This window comes from Sprattus sprattus, assembly GCF_963457725.1.
Source record: "Sprattus sprattus genome assembly, chromosome: 7".
NCBI lineage: Eukaryota > Metazoa > Chordata > Actinopteri > Clupeiformes > Clupeidae > Sprattus > Sprattus sprattus.
This window is the reverse complement of record NC_137926.1, coordinates 36,219,817-36,235,442: the sequence shown is the minus strand read 5'-3', so window position 1 is coordinate 36,235,442 and position 15,626 is coordinate 36,219,817. Positions and strand designations below refer to the sequence as shown.

Below are 15,626 nucleotides of genomic sequence, written 5' to 3'. Positions count from 1 at the left end.
TGGTGTTGTCCCACCTGAAGGTCATCACAGGCCCCCTGCTGGACCCTCTCCAGTTCGCCTACCGGGCTAATAGGTCAGTTGAAGATGCAGTAAACATGGGACTGCACTACATCCTACAACACCTCGACTCCCCAGGGACGTATGCTAGGATGCTTCATGCCGGAAGCCCTCCTCACCAAACTCACCCAGCTCACTGTGCCCGCCTCCACCTGTCAGTGGATAACGAACTTCCTGACAGACAGGAAGCAGCAGGTAAGGCTGGGAGAAATAACATCTAGCACCAGGACAGTCAGCACTGGTGCTCCCCAGGGATGTGTGCTCTCCCCGCTGCTCTTTTCCCTGTACACAAATGACTGCACCTCAGGAGACCCGTCTGTTCAGCTCCTGAAATTTGCAGACGACACTACAATCATCGGCCTCATCCGAGATGGAGATGAGTCTGCATACCGGAGGGAAGTTGAACAGCTCATCCTGTGGTGCAGTCGCTACAACCTGGAGTTGAACTCGCTCAAAACTGTTGAAATGATAGTGGACTTCAGGAGGAACCCCCCATCACTGCCCCCCCCTCACTGAACTGCACTGTGTCTGCCGTGGAATCCTTCAGGTTTCTGGGTTCCACAATCTCCCAGAACCTGAAGTGGGAGCCAAACATTAGATCAGTCACCAAAAAGGCCCAGCAGCGGATGTTCTTCCTGCGCCAGCTCAGGAAGTACAACCTGCCTCAGGAGCTGCTGATCCAGTTTTACACTGCAGTCATTGAGTCTGTTCTCTGCTCATCTATCACTGTCTGGTTTGGATCGGCCACTAAACTGGACAGGAACAGACTACAACGGACAGTCAGATCAGCAGAAATCATCATTGGTGCCGACCTGCCCACCATCCAGGACCTGTACACCACCAGAGCCAGGAAACGGGCAGGGAAAATTATTGCAGACCCCTCACACCCTGGACATAATCTGTTTCAGCTCCTCCCCTCTGGCAGGCGCTACAGATCCCTGCACACCAAAACCACCAGACACAGGAACAGTTTTTTTTCCCCTTGTCGTCACCTTAATGAACACTTTAAAATGTATTATATTTATTATTATATTTATATTACATTATATTAATTTATTTGATCCTATACTGTTGTGATATATTGCACATTTTCAGTTAAAGTACATTGAGAGCAACTAAACACCACAACAAATTCCTTGTATATGAAAATGTACTTGGCCAATAAACATGATTCTGATTCTGATTCTGATTTGATTTTATGTTTTACCCACACACATGAATGAATAGTCAGACAACTAAACCAAGTACTTCAAACGAGAGAAAAAGTTGGGAATAGGGTCTTATGTCTTATGTACATCATAATTGTTTTATGACATTTCTAGATTGGAGAACTGTTGTGCTTCATGTCAACAAAGAAAGAAAGAAATGATAATATCTTCATTTTCACATGTCAAATAGAATGTGTTGATTTACAGAAATCAGTGTATTCTGGATCATTTATAAATGTTCCCAAGGCTGAAATCTGTCCCATGCTCAGATGCTATATGTTTCAGATTGAATCACATTACAAGGCAATGCTAAAAAATCTGTTAATGAAAAAAATTTCATTGAATATTCAATATACTGTAGTGCAAAACAACAGAGGAAAGTTATACTTTTCACCGACACCAATTATATAATCAAATATCAGCTCAGAACATACACAAGGAAATAGACTTTTTAACTCAGAAGAGTGCCGTACAATGTGTTAATGTAACAACAAATGGTGTACTAAGGGTTTGCTATAAAAGGCAGCATGCGCGGTACATTGTTATTCCACCTGTGGAAGTCACACGCAGAAGGACACTCTCATTGGCTGAGATGAAAATCACAGAGCCTTTCCTCAAGATCAAATCAGTCTGGGAAGGTGGAGCAGTAGCGATGGCTTCACCACTGACCACCAGCAGGATGCTAGCACTGTCCACGGGGTTGACTGTGTAGTCCTTCACAGTGGTTGGGATCTGTTCATTAAAAGAGTGAATATCAAGACGTGTTAAAGGAAACAAATGCAAAACTGACTAAGCAAATCAAACAGCAAAATCTTGCTATTAGGCCACAGCACTGCTTTAATTACATGTTTACAGTACTTGAATATTAATGCACCTAAAAGCCCTCAAAATACAGAGTATTTCTACTGAACTATGTTTAAGCTTATCGAGGCTTATAGAACCCCCTTATCACTATCATTACAAAAAATGTACAAATACCTGCTGTCGTGAGCCATAGTACTATTGGCAGTGGATTTTTGTATAGCATGAACCAACTACACATGTAAATATTATATATTGTTACAATATAGGATACAATTACAATGCAAAAGGATCTATAAATTATATAATACTTATCAACCTTTTACTTCATTTTACAGAGCTACATGGTATTAGTTGATGTGCTTCTTGTTAAAATATTAGAATCCCTTTGCTGATGGCGCAGAATAAATGTACTAATTCAAATGGGTTGCACAAAATGAAGGATGGGGGGGGGGGGGGGAGGGGTAGGTTTGGTCAAATTCACCCAGTCACTTCACAAATTCACCTGCTTTTGCTCATTTTCAACTCTGGTATACAGACAAAAAAACAAGCAAACGAGCACAAAAATTGTGGACCAGAAAAACAGGTCATTCTGGTGGTTCAACATGTTGGACGTTGTCTTGTGAGAGAGGCCTGCAATCACCAAAGGACAAAGAATACAGTCCCCTTCTTTCCTGCAGACGACGTCTTTCAAGACAGCAACCGTTCAGGTTTACGATCAGTATCACTAGCTGGGTTTCCATCCAACCTTTTAATGCCACAACTCCTCCCTTGAGTAGGAGAGACTTTTACTTTAGCCTGATTTTCATGAATGTGCTTAAAATATGGGAAGTTGGGAGTTGGATGGAAACCCAGCTAGTGTTAAATAATGTGTTAAATGTGTGGAAAAACTGTTTAATGAAACATGTAAAAGCTAACAAAAGACCTAGTCAATATTGGCCAATTGCTTGCTAACTAGATACTAAGCACCCATCCCACAATCATGAAGTTTTAGATTTGTTTTTTGTTTTAGCAAATCCATCAATGTGACAGACACTTTTTTTTCTGGAGGTAAAGAGCGATTTGTTAGTCATAGGTAAATTCACAACAACAGTCTATTTACCTCAATCCTCATAACAGAGAAGTCAGGAACAGCAGGGTTGTAGAGGTAGACGAAGGGATCTGAGCAGTCTTGTGTGCAGGGGAAAACCTTAGAGCTGGCTGGGCTGGGGGTGTAGTTCAGCATCTCGCACAGTGTGTTGACATCAATATATTTCGGGGTTAATCCAGCACGCACAGTATTATCTGAACAGGCCATGCACTCAATGCAGTCTGTTAGGAGAGAAGAGAAGCAGTTGAAGTTCAGTTGGCAGCTTTCAATCCAATGCACCAGGATATAATAAGTGACACGTCTGAAGGGCTATTAATAAATACAAACCTCCACTCTAGTAAGAAAGAATAAGTGACACGTCTGAAGGGCTATTATTAAATACAAACCTCCACTCAAGTATGCATGTGGCTCACTGGCCCCCAGGAACATGGCTTGACCCGGCTCCAGAATCATGTGGTTGAGAAAGAAGATGGAGAAGCATCCTATATCCCCTGGGTACTCAGAATTTAGTCGCAGTAAAAGCTTCCCGTAACTTCCCAAGGTATCTTTACCTGCCTCTTCTGGACATAAAAAAGTAATTTCACACATTAATGTATTCGTACTAGAAAAACGTGTACTGATGTACAAAGTTCACCATTCAAACATTTGTATGCTATTGAGCTTCATTTATGTTAGTATTCTGCATCAACCCATCTGAAACTGGGTATTCTCTTTCTCCCCTCTCCCAAAACTGATGTCTTGGGCAATCTGATACCAACAGCAGTTAATGTAGCATGGTGTTGAATAGCTATGCAAATTACACAGTTGGCAGCCTAGTACATATCCAATGCTTCAAAAAAGAAAGAAATATTCACCATCATCAGTGATTCTTTTTACCAACATGTTGAGCTGATCAACAAATACTTTCTTCTCACAGTTCATCATTCTGGTGAAGCACATCTTCAAAGCCTGGGCAGCACGGGGCGGGTTGTTGGCATTATTCTGGAGCTCCTCTGAGGCTTCATTGCCAACTAGTGTGTGAAACTCTGGAACAGCTGGAAAACAAACACAACCAACATTAATAACCAACCTGTTAGAATGTATTATGAACTTCAATATTCAATCTGTTTCTTAACTACAATATTCTTATTATAACGAGGCACTGGGAGTCGCAAGAGCCTTTGCTCATTCATCAGCTCTGAAGTAAGTCAGTAAGTTAGTAAGACTTTATTTATACAAGGTTTTTGAGTGAGCCTGCCAGAGCAGAGAAAGAACAGTAAGTCATATCTTAATTTTATAAAAACACATACAGTACAATGTGTGTCCTATAATTGAGACAGTTTGTTCTCACAACACGGATCTCACAACGAAAGCTCTCACAGCACATATCTTCTTCTATATTTTTTGTAAGGATCGGGTCAACATTTGATCTGAGCTATAAGTTATTCTGCGAGAGGGTAATCCGTCAAAGGCTGCTGATCAACCAAGAGGTGCTGAGGATGAGCCAACTGAGGAAGGCATTTATTGACCTTGTGCAGTCAAGTGAAGGTGTTGATGCTTCAACCTACAGGTAATTGCAAGGCAGTTTATTATTTGTCAAATCCAAGGGAATCTGCTCTGCTTGTCATATGCACATACTGTACATGTATTATTTTGCAATAAGGAGGATGGCAGTGTTCTTGATAGTGTGATGTTTGTTACAGTATGTGCTTCTCTTGGGAATACTTGGTATTATATATCTGTTGCATAGCAAGTAAACTCCACCAATATTATTTTATTCACTCTGAGTTAATTTGTGAAGGTGGCTATTGTATATCAGCCACAACATGAAGCCCCCCTTTGCTGGTACTCATATGACTCTTTTTTTGTTGTTGATTTGTTGTGTTACAGACAGGATGTATTGAAGAAGAGACTCAGCCGTGATTTTCCTCAGCTAGTGATCCACACCCCCGCCAAACGCAACACTTCTGAACTGGTCTTTGCTTTTCTGCAGGACTGTGTTGCACAGATTTATGTCATTATAGTAATTGTGCCAATACGAAAGAAAGTGAGGAACTTGATAGCTGTCCTGACACTGACAGTGAGGACTGAGTGTCCTTAATCTGTTTTTCTTTAATTCTGTTTTGTACTGTTTTCATAAAGATTGTTTATATGGTTGATCAGTGTTGTATCCATTTGTGGAAGAATGAATGAATGAATGACTGAATGAACAAACAAATGGTCATTGGTTTAAGTACAATGCTGCCTTTTATTGATACAAGGAAGGAGGTTTATTTGTCACATACATAGAAATACTAACGTAAAGCATGTAGTGACATTTTGTTTGGTGTTAAGCTTTTTGCCTGACCTCAGTGTTTTGAAAAATCAATGGCCATTGATGATGCCGTCAGGACACTATCCACAGCTGTGGGGTGAACTACGAAACTCGATTAGAGAGATAGGTATGCTGTAACATGAACGTTGTTCTCTTTTTGCGTCGCTACATCACCATGGTATCTTATGCTAACAAGTAAACCTGGTCGAGAGGAGATTTTGTGCTAAGTAAAACTCAATGCTCCATGACTCAGAAACAGTCCTTGATTATGCCATGTGCCACACGTGACATGTAAACAGCCAATCATTTATGTAAGAAGATAAGTGCAGTTAGGAAAGAAGCAAGGCAGAAATTCGTTGGTCAGCTTGCCAGTTTGGCAGTTATTTGAAGTTAGATTAAGATCAGAGCAGCGCCACACCTGTTGACTTCAACGGAAGTTTTTTACAGTATGGCAGCACATGGAGCACTACGAGCGACTAAACGGTTACATTTGAAAATCAAGCACAACTTAAACTATTCATTTTAGACTATTTCATTGCAGAATCTTAACCAAGTGCCTCCCCACAATTATAGAATACATTACAATATGTGAACGTGCAGTGCATCTCAATCGTTGACATGTAAGTAAATTGACTTCATTTATGGATTTAGGCTGTTGAACTTCATGAAATATCAGCCATCTTGCAAATGGCATGTAATGATTGCAGCTAAAACAACAGTAGCCCATACATTCAATTGTATTCAATTACAATCGCTATGAATGGGGTCACTTGTTCGAAACTATTTGGCCGTGCATAAACCACACATACATACTTTCTTACTTTTTGTATCATATTTTGTAAGTTGCTTTGGAACAAAAGCATTTGCCAAGTACTAACAATTATAATAGTACCCATAATGAATCATGAATAAAATTCTGATAATATGTAGTCAAGCATACTTACTTTTCAGAAAGGCTGAGATTTCTTCCACTGGCCTAAATCCACACAGACCCTCAAAATGTGTTATGGCTATTGCCATCTCAGGCTTGTGGTTGCTGTCGGGATAGTGCTCTGGAAACTGGGTATGTAGCTGAACAGCCAACTCCTATAACAAACAAAGAGTTAGTGGTGGTCAGTGGTTGTTATTCTAGCAACATAGGATAATAGACCAAATTATATTCCCCTGCCAGTATGGTCAGATAGCATTGTTTTACCAGCACCTACTGCCACAGTGTCTACAATTAATACCAGACTAACAAGAAGTTACTCATTTATAACCTAAAATGGAACTTTTACTGTATGTGCATATCACCTATGCAGAAATATAGCCTCTCAATAGTTTAGCAGAAGAACAACATTACGAAAAGCATTAAACTGATCTACAATACCTCTACCTACTTACTCTGTTAGGGTGAGCCTGAATTGATAATGCGGTATTCACAGACAGGACTTTAAAAAGAAATGGCAGCTGTCCATGAAATGTGTCTTTGACTTTCAACCCCAGGCATGCTGGATTTTCTGCAATCCACTGTCCGAGTGTCCTCTGAGGTATCCTGTTGTCTTTAATGGAAGCATCCCCTTTAGGGTGCGCACCCATCCAGAGCTTAAAACACACACCAGAAAAGTGAAGACAAAAATCTTTTTTTAAGCATAATTAGTCATCTTCTCAGCCACTAACAAAAAAAAAACTTAATTTCCTTTTCATTCAGCAGGTTTGAATTTAGTTAGGTTGAGAGACACCATTGTTATTTGGTCCTCATCAGACACTGCACATTCTTTTGTGTTTTACAGAAGTATAGTCACAGGAAAAGACAGTAAAGGCAAAAGAGTGTAATTAGTATATCTAATAAAGAATTAACCAAGATGAAGTCAAACCTCAGCATAGTGTTGATCATGTCCAATTACTGCCTGGGGTTCATCTCCAATCACCAGTTTGGCCACTTCACTTTCCAGTCCAACCTTTCCCCAGGCGTAATTTTGTACCACACATGACAAAGGAAATACTGAAAAGTAAATGAATATCAGTCAGCATTAAGTTTGTTGTGATTGAATCATAAAACATTAAAACAGGCCTGCTTAACTGCCCATTTGTGCACAATGCATGTTGTATTTGCGCGCAGCAAAACAGCTCTCTTCTCCAACACACTATCATGGACCTTTCGGATAATTCAAACCTTATTCGATTAACAAGAATACGGGATAACATTGCATATAAAATCAAAACTATGCCAGCAGCATTTGTCTTGCATCTTAGGACATTCCCAATTAGCTTGTAAAAGTAGGCAACGGATACTTTACAATGGCAATGTCGGTAATGTTATATATCGGTTTCTCAGAAAAATTTATAAATAATGAATAATGAAAGCACAACATGCAAAGCTCCAAGGCCATTGTGGCTGAGAAACATGCAATATTCACAAGGGCACCAAAGCCAGAAAAGGGGGGTCATGATGGCCATGGCCATGTGAAATCACGGCTAAAATATTAACATACGCGCATCTTTACAGGGGCTTTGGCAAATGTTCTCCATTAAAGCAGCAATAAGGAGTTCTGTTTCAAAACTAGCAAGCGAACTAAAGGCTTAAATGCATGCAAACACCACCAACAGCCCAGCTGACACTGTTAGAAGCTTGCCAACATACAAACAGGTGTATTTTGGCAGTATAGCCGGCAGGGTCATGCTGTGTAAGCTTTTCTTCCCTTTTTTGCAAGGTGTTCCAACCCGGTACACAGAACTACATAGGGCATATCCTGGATGTCTAGTGGGAAAGAGACACACAAGTGTTCATCTGTCCTTCACATGACCATATGCTATCAAAATTAATTTGAGGATGGTACCAAAAACGAATTGCCTATAAAAACCATACCAAACCAAAGTTCTTTGCTGTTTTTTCTGTAAGTAAAATTATTTAATGATGAGTAAGTATCTCTCATTGCACTGCAGGAGCATTCCACATGAGTACATTGCTAGTGTTACTTTAATCGTAGCAATGTACTCATGTGGAATGCTCCTGCAGTGCAATGAGAGATAATTACTCATCATTAAATAATTTTACTTACAGAAAAAACAGCAAAGAACTTTCCAACAGCACAACAGGGACGTGACTGTCAAAACTAGGGATGCACCGATACCACTTTTTTACAAACCGAAACAAGTATGAGTATTTTTATTTCTGTACTTGCCGATACCGATACTTCTTAAATTTGGTCTCAATGAAAGTGCAATTGATTTGAAGGCAGATTGTATTTGATCCTCTGCTAATTATGTCAAGCCTATAGTACAAAATTAACAGAAGGCTATACCAAGCCAAAAATAAACAAAGCTTTCTGGTTTTAACCAAAAAAAAAAAGCCTTTAAAGAGTCAATATCATCACATTAGACAAAATGCAAATATAACCAGATAAAGGCAATTACATTTGCTGCATAGTTAACAACACAGTCTGCTGTACAAAACGTGAACAGAACTATTACTGGAGAAGCACATAAGCACATTTCATCACTTAACCTATGTGGCACTATTAGTCTGTCTCTCTACCTCTCTCTCTCTCTGTGTGCGCGTTTTTTTATTTTGCAGGACGTCGGTAAAGATTGTTTGCCTTGGTCTTGCGCCACTAGCATCAGTGAACTTTGTGTACTTAGCACTATGGTGCGTCTTCAGATGTTTAATCAAATTGCTTGTGTTAAACGAAGTACTTTCCACCTTTCCGCCCCTCAACACCATAGCAGTGCAGATCTTACACTGTGCCTTACCTCTGTCGTCGTCATTTATGTTAAAATGAGCCCAAAGGCAGCACAATGGAATTACTAAACGCTAACCGTTAGGCTAACGAAATGCTAGCGGCATAATTTAGCAAAACCTGTTGATATACCTACTTTAACACTATGACAAACTTTCCTAATACAGTCAAACATCAAGCAAGTGCAGCACAAGACAAAACAAGACGGCAAATAAGCAACTTACTATAGTAAGGCAGCGAGTGGTAGGACAGGTAGGAGGACAACAAATCACATTTTGTGTCCGCATAGCGCGACCAGTTTGATGTAGTGAAATACTGTTAAGTGGTATAGGCAGTGTTGGGAAAGTTAACTTTCTACATGAACTGGTTCAGTTCAAAGTTCATAATTTTTTTAATGAACTACTTCAGTTCATAGTTCAAAATGTTAAACTTAGTTCACAGCTCCAAAAAATGAACCAGTTCAGTATTTTTTTTCAATATGTTGCATGCTATAATTTGTCTACAATCTCTATCTGTCTGCAATACCGCTCTCGGCCTCTAAGCAACTTCGGCGCTCTCACACTTGCCAGGCAATCCTTCAATGAACGCGTTCCAACACTAGGTATCGGTTTTTGGTATCGGCAATTCCAAAACGAGTACGAGCACGAGTATTTTAACGAAGTATCGACCCGATACCCGATACTGGTATCGGTATCGGTGCATCCCTAGTCAAAACCTTTACATTTAACAGTGACAAGAAATTATAAAACAATGGTAAGTTTAACTAAATTGCCTAACAAACTCGACTACAAACTCAGCTAATCCACGTAATGAACGAGAATGGGCGTGATTCGAGAGTGCAACTGGTCTCTTCCAGCGAAGGCTGTCAATCACTTAATTCCCAAGTGTATCCACGCCTCCTTGCAATATAGTAGTATTAATCAGAATCAGAATAAGATTCAATGTAAATGAAACATTTGCAGATATCAGCATAGGGAAAACTAACTGTTGGAATTAGACACTGCAGATGAAAAGACAGTTTAGACGAGAAAAGTGACTAATTTGCCATTGAAACACATGGGGATGGGGTAGCACAGTGTACAGCTGCTAACCATCAGGGGCGCTAGACCTATGGTTGTGTCAGACGGCACATAGTAACTGATACCACACAAAAAAAAACCTCAACAATTAGTGGCAAATTGTTAGATGGTGTTTCTTTAATAAAGGCAAAAACCTATAGCCAAAGCATTACAAAAAGACTCAAATCTTTGTTCTAGCACTGCACGAAAGCAAGATTATCGGGCCCGTATACGCTGTGATACAGCCGCGAATGATCACCATTCCTGGCTGATCGCGGACATTCCCCGGAAATACCCGTCTGCCGCATACGGACGGAATTTCCTGGGAAGGAACCTGCAAGGGGAGGGGGGCCGATGTGTTTAGCATTCTCACCTCCTGCTGACAGAGGTGCGAAAGGCTCTTATTAGCATATTGACTGTCAGCAGTCTAGCCACACACACCCTGCTGCAGCCATTAGTTGAAAACGACAAGGAATTGAATTAAAACGTCTTGTGATGAGACGGAATGAGATTCTGTCTATAGGTCAGCTTTCAACTGACAAAACGTATCCCCTCCCATTTACAGCTATTGCCCCATAAAAACGAAATTAAAATGTACACGATAATAATTTAATTAATATTCTAGTAGTCTTTAGGGTTTGCTCCGGGGTTATCACATTTCTTGATTAGCCTTCCGTTTTCAGAGTTCTGTCTTTAGGGTTTTGATTTCGGGGATTTCACGATTCTTGCTTTGCCTTTTATTTTCAGAGTTCGGGGATTGCAATGTACTTTCGAGGCTGTTCCACTCATATTCCGGAGCTTCCTCTCTGTAATGTTCTTGAGATTCACTTTTGGCATGTAATTATACAGAGTTGGGCTTACTCTGATATTGAGATAGTAATTTCGCAACTTGGGACATGTTTGCCACTCGTAAATATCTAGCCTGTGTCTTTTCAGGTAGATTTTGAAATCTTACGCGATAAACGTTACATTTCTAGTCTTTTCTACACTTTTCAATAACACCATACCGTTACATATCGACATTCACAGTGGTGTAGTGGTCCCTGGAGAAGTGGGTATAATCATTATTTATTGATACAGCACAGGATAAACACCCTGTTTTGAGAAGTGGGTATACCCAATGCTGACTGAAAAATAAGTGGGTATACTCCGTATACCTGCGTATACACTGGACTACACCACTGGACATTCAAGGAGCAAAGATGAGACGTTGTTTTCAATCCAGGTCAATTCAATTTACATAACAAAACCTAGGCCTGGCCAAGGGGAAGGGGTGGGGGGGCTTTCACACCAATGTGGGCTTCTACGGCAATACACAGGGTCGAAGACTGTCGTAAATCCCACATTTCATGCAGTGTAGAATTGCAGATTGATCTGGATTTTACTGTAAAATGTCATGTTTTCCATGTCAATATTTGTACAACTCAAATAATCTTAACAACGAATAGAAAATATAATTGCATTTTCACAAGGAATTATAAAAGTTGATAGTAACGATAGGTTCATACGATTTAACATGATGCATGCTGAAAATTGTCACAACATGCTAGAATCTGTGTCTGATATGTGATTTTTGCAACAGCATCACTAAAAACCTTTTATTACTCTATAATTTTATGCTCTAGTGTAGGATTAAGATACAAATGTGCAGAAAACTCAATTTGTGACATGCAAAGCCAACCTGTTGACAGTGATATATTATATGGTCACTATAATAAATGTTGTTAGTCATTTAATGAAAAGGGACAACACAATACTAGAATTCCTGCATATTTTCACCGTAGGTATTAACAAAACTATCTTAAGCGAGAAGCCCAACTGGATCTACTGACAGTGAATGGTTCAAAAGGCATTTTCTTGCACCTGAAACTTTGAAACCTTGAAACCTCTGACTTTTGAAAGTGTCTTCACAACATCATCTTATTTCAACCACAATAATTGTGTCGTCTACACACCATGCAGCCTACCACACATTGGCCCTCATTCTCGACAGCAGTTGGGAAGACTTTCAGAAGGATTTCAGAAGGAACTCCACTTCGGTGGATTTAGGAAAACATTTGCCATTCTCCATAGTTTTTTCTTCTGTGCTTTCTTCTGAACTTCAGACAACTTTCAGAACGCGAAATAGCAGTCGTAACTCTGCCGGAATCTTCTCAAATGTGATTCCACGGGCCATCTTGTGGTTATTTGAGGAATCGCGTTGAGGAATGACATTTAAACAAAACTCTGTGTTAAAAGGATTAACGGTTGAATTTGTGAGAACCCGTTGGTGATTGCGTTCACGTCAACTCTACAGACATCCTCGGATTAAACTAATTATAATAATAATAAATATGAGAATATTTGTATCATTTACAATTACGTTTCACTTTGGACGAAGCGTCTGCTAAATGACTGAATGTGAATGTAAATGTACACGAACACTAGCCTGGTGACACCAGCCTACGTATTTCCACCTGAATTGATTTCAAGCTCATACTCAGTCTGGCCCAACCCCATTGACAATCATCTCCAGAACTCAAAATTTTGCAGGACCAATCAGCGAACAGTTCAGAGCTGTGACGCAAAACTCGCCTTGGAGTAAAAGACACGAAAAGCTATCGGAAAAGTTGTCTCAACTCTCGAGAACATCAAAAAATTAAAAGGAGAACAAGAGTATTTTCTTGTAAGTTTTATGATTGGAAAGGACGTCGTAGCTCTTCTCCCAACTGGCTTTGGGAAGAGTTTAATCTACCTAATGCTTACTAAACGTTGCTGATTGGTTAAGGGAACTCCAATGATTTTAAACCTCAAGATAAGCACCCGCCGATCTCGGAAACCAAAATACATTGGGTTGGCCCAGACTGAAAGACGGAATGAAATGGAGTCACAGGCTGGTAATGGCCAGGCTACACGAACACTGCAAATGTAAGTGAATAAATAAACAAACACTAAACCCAATCTCTAAGAGCTGTCACTGCACTTACTGCTATTTATACGACTACTCGTGACTGGTCTTCACACTTACGGTGGCTATTTTGGCTGACAGCACTGACTGCATTTTATACTCCTACTCGTGACCTGTCTTCACCCTTATGGTAGCCATTTTTCGATTTTTTTTTTTTAAGTGACTTCTTAAATGTGTTTTACGGACTTCGGAAGTTCAACGTAAGAAAATATCTCCATCTTATTAATAAACACCTGTTACGAGTTGCTTTCGTGTGTATTTGGGAAAATCCGACAGCACACTTGGTTAATGGCTGCGTGCCCTAATAAGGAGCTGGCGGGGCGTGTATGTATGCAAATCCACTTTCACGAGAACGCACATCAATCTAAGAAACTAATCGGAAGGAACACAGCTGAGAAGACTTCGGCTGCTTATGAACACATTTTCAAGCGTGCGGGAATGCAGCAGAAGCGTTCCTCTTACGTTGTTTTTGCGAAGTCGTGTAAGAAGCATTTCTGAAGAATTACAGAAAAAGATCGAGAATGAGGGCCATTGTTCTTTGGTTATATGTTTGGAGTTAGTCTATATATATATTTATTTTTTTTACATTTTATAAAAACAATAACAACTTTTCCTGACATATTTTAGAGATGTAATGGGTCTTCGGTCTATACAATGACAAAATACACGTGAATTTTAATGAATCCAATGCAGGGTCTCTCAAGCAGTTATTTATTAACAGTTAATTTATTTATAGTTATCTATTCAATCCTCTGCATGCAAAAGACCGACGGTCACTCCCACACTATTAAAAGATTGGGCTTCAATGTCTTTTCCAACTCCTCCTCCAGACCAGCTGACCATCAAGTCTGTCAAGGATGTCAAGTCTGTCAAGTATGTGAAAAACTAAGCGACTTTTAAGTGTCAAGAGACAACCAAGCAAAAGCTTGTTAGGAAGTAATAATAGTGGCTTGAAGGCTAAGTCCCCTGACCACCATCTTGAACTAATAATGTTATAACTATGCGCTGCGTTACATTTAGACATGCAAAGTGATTTACACCATTGAGCAGCAATACCGTAGGCTGTGTAGTGCTTTTCAAATGAGACACACACGGGGTTTGTGAGAGCTTTACGGAATCGCCAATTGCGCTTCATCATCCCGAACGTACTCTGCCTACAGACCCAGTGCATTACGGGAGATGCAGTTCTACATGGAGCAAAGCATCATTCATCTTCTAGCGACATCCCACAATTTCTTTTAAGACAAACGACAAATGTATGTCGGTAAAAACAGGCTATTTTAGATTTACTGTTACAGACAGCGTGGTGTGTTCGACTTTTGAAAATGTCTGTCCTCCCTTACATGAAATCGCTTAACCAGCCACAGAATTAAAAGATTCATGTTGAGATTCCATAACGCACTACAAAGTGATGAAAGGAGACAACATGACAACAGAAGCTCGCCTCGATCACCTGCAAAAAAACGTCACCACCTAACACCACTAGAAGTCGGCAAGCCGAGATACGACAAACTTGTGCAGCTGCTGTACATGTAGCTATGTAATACAGCCGATCACAAAGCACAAATCACGAATCGAAGTGTTATATGATGGAAACATCCTATTAATTATAATGGATGATAATTACATAAGGATCGAATGACGTTATCCTACAGCTTCATGGGGTTAACAGGATCATGATCATCTCCCGGAACCAATGTCAAAACACATAAAAACAACGTATAAGATTAGCTACGCTAGCTTCCACCTTAGCAAGCCCACCTATTCCCTTTCCTGGCATGTTTTACAAAAACAGAGATAATTTTTACAAAGAAAAGTGTAACAGCGTGCCATTTACCCCTTATATCCTCCATGACTGAAGCAATTACAAACAAACCAGGTAGCCTTTGCAATGAGTGTATCCCGTTCCGTGACCAATGGCAGGGGAGGGGCTAAATGAGACTCAAGATCTAGGGCATGTTCAATCTGAAACCGGTGTGCACCGTTTTGCTACGGTTTCCGGGTTGAACGACAAACCTTCAAATTTGGGTTTTGCTGGAGGCAGGTGACTGTGACGTAGGCAAACGAATTGGGCGAAGCGAGCAAAACAAGTTGGGAAAAGTTTAATCCTATGCAAATGAGGAATGAATTTCCCCTAGCGGTGGCCAGTCAGACTGCATTTGAACTTGTTGATATATTGTCCCTTATTCCTAACCCTAGGAGATACCAAAGGTAGACTTAATTATTTGTGAATAACATTGTAATTATGCAGTCATCATCTCTTCTCATCTCTTCTGTCACTTACCCTTTCAGATTTTCAAGGATGCAAGTAGTGGTCGACCGATATGGGTTTTTTCAATTTCATTAGGAAATGCAACCGTTTGTAACTAACGTTGGGTTTCTTATATCAAATCAATCGCTTACGATGGCAGATTGTTGACTTGAGATAAGAGGGAAAAAGTTAATCAATCCTG

The 15,626-nt window shown here is 40.1% G+C and overlaps 1 protein-coding gene across 1 annotated transcript; it reads right to left on the bottom strand.

Annotated features, from left to right (window-relative positions):
• Positions 1-1,529: 1,529 nt before the first annotated feature.
• Positions 1,530-15,075, bottom strand: mpi (mannose phosphate isomerase). Its single transcript, XM_080842007.1, has 8 exons — positions 15,011-15,075; positions 7,306-7,433; positions 6,833-7,033; positions 6,394-6,535; positions 4,011-4,190; positions 3,543-3,716; positions 3,169-3,377; positions 1,530-1,997 (listed from the first exon to the last, which is right to left on the bottom strand). Exons 1-8 carry the CDS (start codon positions 15,024-15,026, stop codon positions 1,779-1,781), a joined length of 1,269 nt encoding a protein of 422 aa, XP_080698133.1. The 5' UTR covers positions 15,027-15,075; the 3' UTR covers positions 1,530-1,778.
• Between the last annotated feature and the right edge of the window lie 551 nt (positions 15,076-15,626).